Source organism: Jaculus jaculus, chromosome 5 (assembly GCF_020740685.1).
Source record: "Jaculus jaculus isolate mJacJac1 chromosome 5, mJacJac1.mat.Y.cur, whole genome shotgun sequence".
Lineage (NCBI taxonomy): Eukaryota > Metazoa > Chordata > Mammalia > Rodentia > Dipodidae > Jaculus > Jaculus jaculus.
Window position 1 is genome coordinate 97,357,897 of NC_059106.1, and position 12,054 is coordinate 97,369,950.

Consider the following 12,054-nt stretch of genomic DNA (forward strand, 5'->3'; position numbering starts at 1 on the left):
TCATCCACCACAGGTGTCCTGTCCACACCTCTTCCCGCCTGTTCATCCACCAAATGTGTCTTGTCCTCACCTCTTCCTGCCTGGTCATCTACACAGGTGTCCTGTCCACACCTCTTCCCACCTGCTCATCCACCTCAGGTGTACTGTCCTCACTTCTTCCCACTTGTTCTTCTACACAGGTGTCCTGTCCACATCTCTTCCCGCGTGCTTATCCACCTCAGGTGTCCTGTCCTCACCTCTTCCCGCCTGTTCTTCTACACAGGTGTCCTGTCCACACCTCTTTCCGCCTGTTCATCCACCACATGTGTCCTGTCCTCACCTCTTCCCGCCTGTTCATCTACACAGGTGTCCTGTCCTCACCTCTTCCCGCCTGTTCATCCACCACAGGTGTCTTGTCCTCACCTCTTCCCGCCTGTTCTTCTACACAGGTGTCCTGTCCTCACCCCTTCCCGCCTGTTCATGTTCACAGGTGTCCTGTCCACACCTCTTCCCACCTGCTCATCCACCACAGGTGCTCTGTCCACGCCTCTTCCCACCTGCTCATCCACCACAGATGTCTTTTAGTACCTCTCTCCAACCTTTTAAATCAGCTTGCATCTTCTCTGCTATCTTGTTAATAGCCTGATGAGGAATGTTTTTGTTTTATCTTATTCCTCCCTTTCTTTTCTCTTTATTTCAAAGTTTTGTTATTTTCTTTAAAATTTATTTCCATTTTGACATTTTCATAGATGTCTATAATATATTTTGTTCTTTTCCCTAAAGTTATTCTCATCTCTCTCCCACTTTCTCTAATGTTCTTCTTATCCCCTTTGGTCCCCATCCTACATTCATGTTCCCCTTTTTAACCAATCAAATTAAATTAAGTTTGTTTGCATGGTCATGGTGGAATGTTATTTACTGTGGAATGGGCAATTTACCAATGGCTACACCACTGATGAACCTAATTCTTTCTCTCCTGGCCACCATTAGCATCCATTATTAGTATTGGTAGTGTTGGTCGGGGCCCTTCCCCTAGCAGGGGCAAAATTCTCACAGGCTTAATCTTGTGCAGGAGAACCCAGTTTCTTTCAGTTCATGACTGTAATAACCATGTCTTAACCAAAAGACAGCATATTTTTCTGTCGTCCTCCCATCCTCCTGCTCTTACATTCTTTCTGCCCTCTCTTCCATGTGATTGAGTCTGGGGTGCAGGGTGTCTTTTTTGAAGCTGAGCCACAGCAGTTACTTTTTCTCTGCGGTTTTGCCAGATATGCAACTCAGCATTAGCCACTACCCACTGTAGTAAGAAATTTATGTGATCAAGACTTCAAGCAGTGCTCATCTATGGGGATAAATATATATATTTAGAAAGCAGTTTGACATGCTTTCTGTTTAACATGACCTTGCCTTCTTTTATTTATTTTCAACCCAATGCTTATTATCAATTAAAATACTCTTTGTTAATGGCAAGTATATTGCCTGATAGTACTGGTGTTTGAGGCCACCAAACTGTAAAGAAAAATGTGAATATTAGGAAATGAAAGTCAATACAAGAAAAAACTGTATAGACAATTATCCTTTAGCTACAAAGGATTTCTTATTACAGCCATTAAATCCTAGTGATCTTAGAGGGTACTCAATCCAAATTTAGCATTTGTGAGGTTTTGTTCTAAATACTGTAAGTTTACATTACCTCACTTATTTTATGCAAATTTTCTGAGGTATGTACAGTAATTCAAGAATATGTGGGGCTAAGTAGATGGCTTAGCAGTTAAGGCACTTGCCTCTGAAGCCTAAGGACCAAGGTTTGATCCCCACCCAGTACCTATGTAAGCCAGATACACATGGTAGCACATGTGTCTGGAGTTTGTTTGCAGTGATTAGAGGCCTTGTGTGCCCACTTCCCCCTCCCCCATCTGCTTCTTTCTCTCTCTCAAATAAATAAATAAAATATTAAAAAAGAATATGTTCTCATAAGCACTGGAATCTGTAATTCATAATAGACTAATATTTATTTCAGGTGGTAGAGAGCTAACAATGTTTCTTCGATGTGTCTGTGGAAAAATGCTCTCTCCATCTTCTCTCTGTGTACACACACACACACACACACACACACACACACACGCACCTGAAGTCAGCCTCTATGCAAATTTTACTCAGTAGTCTTAAAGAAAAAAGATTAAGTTTGCTTTGTCTTCTCAGGTAAACATTCCTCTTTTCTCCAGTGGTGTACAATTTCCCATATCCATCACTTTTTTGGTAATTGTCTTTTTGAAATCAGTTTTTTGTCTCACACTTACATTCATGATGATATTGCCTAGAGATACTCCTTATTATTCTTTGTTCTCCAAGTAAAATATGAGGGACGGTTTCCTCTCATAAATCTTTTTTCCTCCCAAGAGCTAATGATCAGAATTCTTGATTTCTTATAAAATCTTCTGGGTTTATAGTTTCACTAGGAAAATATGAAATGGGCATTGAAGATAAATGAGTATATGCGGATATATTTAGTAGATGCCAGAGACTAGGGCTGGAGAGGTGGCTTAGCAGTTAAGGCATTTGCCTACAAAGCCAAAGGATCCTGGTTCATTGCTCCAGGACCCACGTACACCAGATGTACAAGGGGGCACATGCACCTGGAGTTCATTTGCAGTGGCTGGAGTCCTTGGCATGCCCATTCTCTCTTTCTCTCTCTCTGCCTCTTTCTATCAAATAAATAAATAAATAAAATATAAAAAAACAAAAAATAAATGCCAGAGACTATGTTTTGATAATAACAGCCCTAACAATGATAAAGCCAACATATTAGATGCAGGTAATCTTCTCAGTACTTCTTAGACAGTCACATTTCATTTGCACAACAACTCTTGAGTAGATGTAGCTAAGGAAAATGACAGTTTGGTCATGTGACTTGCTCAGGCTCATGCAGTTACTACATATCAGCCAGGTTTTTTTTTTTTTCATTAAAAAATATTTTTATTTGCAAGCCAAGCATGGTGGCACATACCATTAGTCCCAGCACTTGGGAGGCAGAAATAGGAGGATTGCTGTGAGTTCAAGGCTACCCTGAGACAATATAGTAAATTCCAGGTCAGCTTGGGCTACCTCAAAAAGCCAAAATAAATAAATAAAATAAAGTTACATATATATGTACACACACATACACACACACACACACACACACACACACACACACACACACAGGCAGAGAAAAAAAGAGAGAGATTAAAGTATGGGTACGCCAGGGCCTTTTCTGACTGCACAACCTAAAGAAGATTTCAGTCCTCTAGCATCCTCATAAACTGATGGTGGATAGACATCATTATCATTTATATATCCACCTCTCTGTTTTTTTCTTAGGAACTTCTGATTATGTTTGTGGTGATATGTTCCCACCCACTCATTTTTCTAGTGCTCCATTAATTTAGATACATATGGGAGTAAAGTATAAATGGATGTGTGCTATGAATTTCTGGGATGTTCTCCTGATGAATAGGATGTAGCTGTAGTGCTGTTGGTCATCCTCTTAAATCCACCTGCCCTACCTTGAATGCACACTGACCTTTGTTTTTGTACACAGGGTCTTGATCTCAAACTTCTCACCCTGAGTGCTTGGAATTTCAGGGGTCAACCACAATACCTGGCTTACTATATGTTAGTCCATATTGCATGGTTACACGTTACACATTAACTGACAGGACTATATACATAAATTATTCCTGCCACCCTTTGGACAACCAAAGGGTTTTTCAAAGGTGATTTTTTTTACTATATTTTATTTTTCTTATAAGCTAATGTAAGAACAAAATCCGTACATAGGCTGTCACCCCAGTGCAGTGACTATTGGCCTGGACAAGTTATAATCTTACATATGTGGGCAGTCACTAGTGGAAAAGATTTTAGAATGGGGGAAAGAGAATCTTGTTTTATTCCTATTCTTCCAAATAGTAGCTTTGTGAGGAAAAATTATTCAACTACTATCTGCTAGCCTTTTCCTTGGTAGATTCTGAAACCTGTCCACACAGTATATAAAAGTGTAATAAAATATTGACCTCCTGGAGAGAAATCTGTGCTTTTCTTCTTAGATAACAAAGCAGCCTCTGTAGCTTCACTGTGTTACTACAATAAGACTCATCTGTGGTTGTTGAATAGAACAAGTATCTTTATTTGTCTTAAAATTTATTGGGTGTGGTGGTGCACGCCTTTAATCCTAGCACTTGAGAGGCTGAGGTAGGAGGATCACTATGAGTTTGAGGCCATCCTGAGAATACATAGTGAATTCCAGGTCAGCCTGAGCTAAAGTGAGACCCTACCCCCAAAAAGCAAATTTAAAAAATACATCTTACTTGTATCTTATTGTATCATATTGATGTGTTGGTAGTTTATCACTTAGCTTACATCTCAGTTCAACAGTTCACTATAGAGAGTGTGTGTGTGTGTGTGTGTGTACATATATGTACATGTATAAGTATTTTTTTTTAGAGAGGGAGAAAATTGCCATGCCAGGCCCTCAGCAAGTGCATTTGAACTCCAGATGCTTGCACCACCTAGTATGCATGTATAACCTTGCACTTGCGTCACCTGTGTGTTTGGCTTACATGGGGTCTGTAGAGTCGAACATGGGTCCCTAGGCTTTGCAGGCAAGCGCCTTAACTGCTAAGCCATTTTTCCAGCCCATTATCGTATATTTTAATAGATATAAGAACTTTTAGTTTTCAGTTTTAGGTTGACTGAAAAATTAAGCAGAGGAGAGTTTCTACAGGTTTCTTCCCCATAGCAGTGGGGTACTTGTGATAATCAGTGAGCTGACACTGTCATGGTGTTAGTCCCCAATGTAATCTGCATTAGGATTTTGCTATATGTTGTGTATTCTGTGGGTTTTGACAAACATTCTGAAATATATATCATCATTGTAATCTCATAAAGAATAGTGTCACTGCCATAAACATCCTCTTTTTCCTGCCTATTCATTTTTCTCTTCCCCCAGCCACTGAACTTTTTACTGTGCCCAAAGTTCTGCCTTTTCCAGAATGTCATATAGTTGGAATCTTACAGTACATATCTTTTCTGATATACTTTCCTCACTTTGTAATACATGTTTGAAGTTTGTACGTGGCCTTTGATAGTGCATGTCCCTTTAGCACTAAATTACGTTCCACTGTGTTGATGTACCGTGGTTTATCTATTTACCTACTAAAAACATTGTGATGCCTTCTAAGATTTGGCAGTTGTAGATATAGCTGCTACACACCCACGTTTGCAGGTTTTGTGAGAGAGAAATTTTAAGTAATCTGGACAAACTTTTTATATATTTTTTATTTGAGTCTTTGAAGTTATTTTAAATAAATCTCATAAAAGTTGTGCCAGTGATGGTTTTAAAAGCTTAAGTGTTATGCTTAAGGTGATCTTATGTGATACAAGGCTTTGCAGGAAGAAAATGCATTTTATGATTAAAGGGTAAAAGTTTTCTTTTTGACTTTTTCCCCTGGGCCCAAATTTAAATCTGATAAGATTAGCAACTTAGTCCTGTACAAATAAACTCAAATGACTTTTTCTATTTTGATTTTTGTGTGTGTGTGTGCATAGTATGTGTGGTGTGGTGTGATTTGGTGGTGGTGGTGGTGATGTGTGTGTGTATGTCTGTGTGGTATATGCACGTGTGTGCTGATGTGATACCTTGTGCACTCTCCCTCAGCAACTGAAGGAAAATTTCGGTTTCCCCTCAATTGGCATCCCATTTGTTTTCTTTGTAACCAAGTCTGGAGCTTGCTGTTCATAATCTACAGCCATTCTTCAGTTTCTGCTCCACATAGCTAGAGGCACATTCAGCTATCTAAATGGAATCTAGAAATTTGAACTCAAAGGCAGTGTCAGGCCGTTCTCATGCCTACTTTCTCATGCCTACACAGCAAGCTCATTTAGCAACCGAGCCTTCTCTCCAGCGTTCTTTCTTCTCCTGAGCAGAAGGTAGGGGTTATAATGTTAGCTTTGCTATGTTGATCTGAAAATGTTATACTGTGGTTACTTGCCCATTAGATTATGGACTTTTACAAGGCACATTAAATGTATATAAAATGACAGTTGATTTTGGATTATTTCTCAGCCATTGGCCACTGATGGAGGATATTCAGTGCCAGTCCCTCTGCCTCTTGATTTTCTTTCTTTTTTTTTTTTCTTCACATTTTTGCCTGTCTCCCTTTTTCATAAGATGCAACTAAGATAACTTGAGGCAATGTATAATTAGAAACTAGGCATGAATTGTAAGGTCTAGTGTCAGTACCTGTGTTGGTTTTAGTACCTGACTTTGTTTTGTGTGCATGTAGTGTGTGTATGGGATATATTCCTGTGTGTGTACGGATGCAGTGCCCCATGCACTTGCCTTCGGTGTGGTATGTAGTTGGAGAAGAATGTCGAGTGTCCCTCTCCATCACTCACCTGTCTGTTTTGCCTCACAACAAGTCTCTTACTAATTCCACACCTTGCCATTTGTGAATGTGGGTTCTGAAGATTCAAATTTGGGCCCTCACAGGAATACTTAGCAGCTGAGCCATCTCTCCAGTCCAGTGTCTCATTGACTGTTTAACAATCATAAAATACAATTTATTTAACATAGATTTGTTTCTGTATGTTAGACCAGCCTGCTTAAGCCATGTTTCAAAAGAATCTAAAAATATTAAGTATTTTGAATTTGATGATTCTTTGGTTGAATGTTAACAATTGGGAGAATTTAGTATCACCTCTAAAATTATCATTGGAAAACAAATTGTATTTAACTAAGTGTTGTTGATTTTATGTTTTAGTATTTTCTTTGTAACTCATTTCTCAGAATTTTCATGTGGTTCTGTTTGCCAATAGAAAAGTTTGTTTCTTCTGGGCCTGGTGGCGTATGCCTGTGAACTGAGCACTTGGGAGGCAGCAGCAGTGGTTCATGTGTTTGAGGCCAGCCTGGACACATAGTGAAAACCTCTCTTAAAAAACTTCATAAGGAAAAAGAAAAATAAAGAAAATTTTCTATGTTAAAACATTTTCAGAGAAAATTTCTTATTCAATTTTAGATGAAAATTGTTTAATAAAATTTATTTAATACAAAGATTTTAAATTGTTCAAAATGCATTTGAATCCCAAGTTAATGCTTACTTACATTACAGAAAGGTGGTGGGTATCCACTCACAATTTTAGGGGCTACTTTTTTCATATGTAGCTTAACTGTAGGAAGTAATAAGTAAATTGTTACCATTACTGTTCTAAAGGAGAACACTTTTTATGTTACGAGATTACTGCAGAAATGTTTTAGTCAAATTATTTTTTAATATATGAATCACTGAGAAGATCAACCTTAATTTTTAAAAGAGCTTTATATTGTTGCTTTTAGCCTTTTTAATGATGCTTTGAAGTAGAGAAATTGACTGTCATTTGCTCTGGCTTGTAGATGACAGGTAGAGTGATTTATCCAAGGTCACACTTAGGTAAGTTGAAGAACTGAGGTTAGGATGGAGCTGTGGACTCAGTGTGCTGCTCTTGCGCATGGTGGGCACGGTCGTTCATTATGTTTCACCAGTCATTTGTTCTGTTGGCTGTGACTAATCAAAGATTAAGTCATGACTTGACTCTTCAGTTTGAGCACAGACTGATGTGACTGGCAACGTGGATAGAAGCTAATGCTCTGCCATTGGTGAACTGTGTTGTGCTCATCGACTTTAATTTTTTGGCCAAGACAAGCAAAGCATGGGGGGAGGGAGGGTGATGTGAATGAGGGAGGCTAACCCAACAAGCTCAGGGCTTTATAAAACAGCAATGTGGACATGTGGTCCTACTGTGCACTATCACACCCAGTAAGCAGTTCTTTGTCCTGTCTCTTACAGGTGTTGAGAGTTTCTTCTAAGGAGAAATATCCCTTGTTTACTTTTGTGAATGGCCGTTCCAGAGACTATGATTTTCCTTGTGCTGCAGACAGTGGGGAGGAGCTAGATCGGCTCCCAGAGGGTGAGAAGCAAAGAGTCAAAAGGTTCAGCACAGAGGAATTTGTCCTGCTGTGAAGAAGAATACACTGCTTACTGAGAAGAGCTTGTTTAGGTGGAAAATGAGTAACAAGTATACTCAGAACTGTTTATTATCACAGATTCTTTATTTTACATGTCTTTACAAAAAAACATTTGAAAATATACAACTCTAAAGATATTTTTCTGAAAGAGCAATGATTTGATGACTCTTGCTTTTTAATAATAAGTAACAAAAGATTTTGGTTGCATTCCTATTTATGAAAGATCGGCTGATTGAACACTACCTGTCAGCTTCTCATCTTCAAAGCCTCCTACCTGAGCCCATTGTTGCCCCAGAAGTTTTGTGATATAGAGTGTTAGGTCACCAAATTAATGAAAGAAGATCAGAGGGGGAATCTTCCAGCTACCTAGCCTCCTGTTGTGCATATGACTAATGAATGCTTTTGGTTTAAATATCTTGATAATTAAATGTGCATACAATTGATTTTAAGCTTAGGTAATACTTAGAAATAGGATATTGTAATGGCTACTTGTTGGGCTTGCTGTTGATCCTTTTTATGAAGAATGAATTAGAGTATTGTGGGTTTCTTTTTATGTGTGGGACTGAACCCAGAACCTTGGCCATTTTAGGCAAATGCTCTACCATGAGCTGTGTTGACAGCTCTAAAATATTGTTTTTTTCCCCAGAGATTTAAAGGCTAGGTTAATAGTATCTGGATTAATTCAAATCAGGTAAAGGAAGTTACAAAATAGCAGTAGCATTTGTTTTCTATCTCAAAAGTGAATTTTTATGGGAATTCAACTTATTGTACAGCTTATAAATCTAAAGATGAATTACCAGGAAGGACATCAGTACATGCTTCTCTAATTTTACTATTTGTATAAATAGTAAAAAAGCAGTATAGTGGTGTTTAGGAGCTAAGACTGTTTACAATGTAAATATGCCTTACGTGTGTTATGTGTTACTTTAAGGCAAATTTGTGATATAAAAACACAAGAGTTATGATTGAGCCAAGATTATAAAACAGATACTTTAATAAAGATATGAGACCATAAAATGCTCTCATTTGGTTTTAATGTTGAGATTATTTTAATCCTCTCCTTTGAAAAATTATTATCTCAGATGAGTTCAATTTATAATGAAGGGAAATAATGTTGTTCTGAAAGCAAAATCTTGCTGTGTGGAGCTTCGTGCTTTGGCATGGGAGGTGACCTCTACAGATTTACAGTTTGCATAATCTGTAGTCACTAATCTCCTTTATATGAGGACTGTTTGTTTAGAGTTTCATGTGAAGCCCAAACAGTATTTGCACAGTTTCATTGTGCCTGTTGAAACAATGCACCTTTGACATTTCCCAGGGAGAATGTTATATTGAATTTAAAAAGTCAAAAAATTTACCTTATTCAGGAAATAATCTAGACATATTCAGTCCAGTAATAATTTTCTAAGAATGTCAAAGCAGTATAACATCTAAAAGCCATTGGTATGCTTGATTATTTTCTAGCACATAATTACAGGATCAAAACAAAGGCACTGGGGTGCTGCTCCAATGTACATGATACAGTCTTTGTTCTAAGCTGTGTCTACACACTGTAGCCTCATCGAAGCTGTGTGTACATGTTACAGACCTATAAGATATGTGTACATGTAACAGTCCTCATCTAAGCTGTGTATACATGTTACAGTCCTCCTATAAGATGGGTATAAATGTTACAGTCCTCCTCTAACCTCTATGTACACGTTACAGTCCTCCTCTAAGCTGTGTGTACACGGTACAGTCCTCCCCTAAGCTGTGTATACATGGTACATTCCTCCCCTAAGCTGTGTGTGTATGGTATAGTCCTCCCTAAAGCTGTATGTACAGTTACAGTACTCCTCTAAGCTGTGTGTACACGTTACAGTCTTCCTCTAAGCTGTGTGTACATGGTACAGTCCTCCTCTAAGCTGTGTGTACATGGTACAGTCCTCTAAGCTATGGGTATGCAGTACAGTCCTCCCCTAAGCTGTGTGTACACAGTACAGTCCTCCCCAAGCTGTATGTACATGTTACAGTCCTCTAAGCTATGTGTATATGGTACAGTCCTCCCCTAAGCTGTGTGTACATGGTACAGTCCTTCCCTAAGCTGTATGTACACGTTACAGTCCTCTAAGCTGTGTGTACATGTTACAGTCCTCCTCTAAGCTGTGTGTACTTGCTGCAGTCCTCCTGTAAACTGCTGCAGTTTATTCTGAATACCAAATGTATTCCAGGATTCACCAATACATATGCTAGTTGAGGTATCTCATACCTTCAAATGGTTCCAATGATAAGTGTCTGAGAACTGTATACAAGCTTAGAGGTACCAAATAGCCCTGTTATTGGCCCCACTTACTTATGGATCATTTTAAAATAGAATTTTGAAATTAGACAAAACTCTTCCTGAATAAAAATCAGGTAAGAGGAGGTAGCAACTTGTGTGCATTGAATTTCATTGCAAATACTGTGCTCACAAACATGTACAGACAAAACAAGCATTACAGCCATGCTCACAGCAGAATAAATGTTCAAAATCAGAAATCATTAGCATTTACAAATGCATATGAAAGTATACAATAGTAAATGAGTGAATGAATACATGAATGACAACAGAGGCTGATGGGCTTTTCTTGATGGCACACTCATCCAGCTTCATCTGTGGATTAGCCAGAAATTAGGCTAGTCTGTTACTGGAAAGGCAGCAGCCATACTGTTGCATTGCATTTAGAAGAGAAGTATTGTGTCCTGGCTTCAGACCTTGTTTAAACACTAATTAATGGCCTAAGAGCGAGGAAGCTCAGTAGTGAGGCTAAAGAGTGGTCTTGTCCAAGGACAAGGTTCTAAGATGTGTGTTCAGTTAGAGTTGGTATGTAAGGAGGATCCTCCATTTGGACATCAATATTAAGATAATAGATTTTACCATTAACATTTCAGAAATGAATTTTTAAGTCTTCATATGATTTTTTGATGGTAAGGGTTTCCTTTGTGTCAACACTTTGGATTCCTTCTCCTAAGTGTATTAACCACCAGCAGGCAATTTTGAATGTCATCATTTGTTGAATGAATGAGTGAAGATTTCCCTGAGGTAGTCATTTTTTGGCTTTTGCATTAATCCAACCCCATTAAATCTGTATTAGTTAGAAGATAATTTTAAAGGATTAAAAATTTAGGTTACTTTTGTGTTCTATTAACCTTAGGAGTTAACATTGTGCAGTGGCAAACACAAATTTATTCTAACATTAGAGAAATAAAATAAAAGGGACTTAGTAAATTGATCAGAAATCTACTTTTTAGACATCACAAGTTAACTTCTGTTATACCATGCCAGAAAACACTTTTTTTTCGGGGGGGGGGGGGTTGAGGTAGGGTCTCACTCTGGTCCAGGCTGACCTGGAATTAACTCTGTAGTCTCAGGGTGGCCTGGAACTCACGGCGATCCTCCTACCTCTGCCTCCCGAGTGCTGGGATTAAAGGCGTGCGCCACCATGCCCAGCTCAATTTCTGGTCCCATCACATTAACTCAGCTTTTTCTTTTCCATCTACTATGGAGAAATTTCACTTAATGATGTATCACAGTGTGCTAGTTTGAATAAATGCCCCCAATAGATTTAAGAGTTTATTAAAACTTGTTGGATTTCCAGCCACCTGGATGAAGGAGGTTTCACTGGGTCCAGCCCTAAGGTGTGGTGATGGATTTGACATTCCAATTGAAAGATATATGAGGTGTCTGAGTTCTTCCTGAATTCCTGAAGTATATTCTGCTTGGTCCTTTAAGAGGAGGCCAATTTCTTCTGTCACTATGGAACTTCCCCTGGATCTGTAAGCTTCAATAAACTTCCCTTCCTTCATAACTGTGCCTGGTCTGGAAGTTCATCTCAGTGAACTTGTAGCTCTGTGCCACAGAAATTGGTACCAGGAGTGGGACAGACTCTTGAGATGAATCTGACCATGTGGAATTTGGTTTTTAAGAACTTTTTGATTTGGAGCAACGGGCATGGACTTGGTACTTGCAACTGAAGATGCCTTCTATAGTGCTAAGCCAAGTATTGTGGACTATT

The 12,054-nt window shown here is 38.7% G+C and overlaps 1 protein-coding gene across 9 annotated transcripts in view; it reads left to right on the forward strand.

The window, feature by feature from the left end:
• The window catches only part of Atg4c (autophagy related 4C cysteine peptidase), a 113,635-nt gene extending 104,598 nt beyond the window's left edge, over positions 1-9,037 (forward strand). For all 9 annotated transcript variants that reach the window (XM_045150471.1, XM_045150470.1, XM_045150472.1 and 6 more), the window contains one exon: positions 7,842-9,037. In XM_045150471.1, coding sequence (XP_045006406.1) covers positions 7,842-8,015 — 174 coding nt within the window. In that variant the 3' untranslated portion in view covers positions 8,016-9,037. The remainder of the gene's footprint in view (positions 1-7,841) is intronic.
• The last annotated feature ends 3,017 nt before the right edge of the window (positions 9,038-12,054 follow it).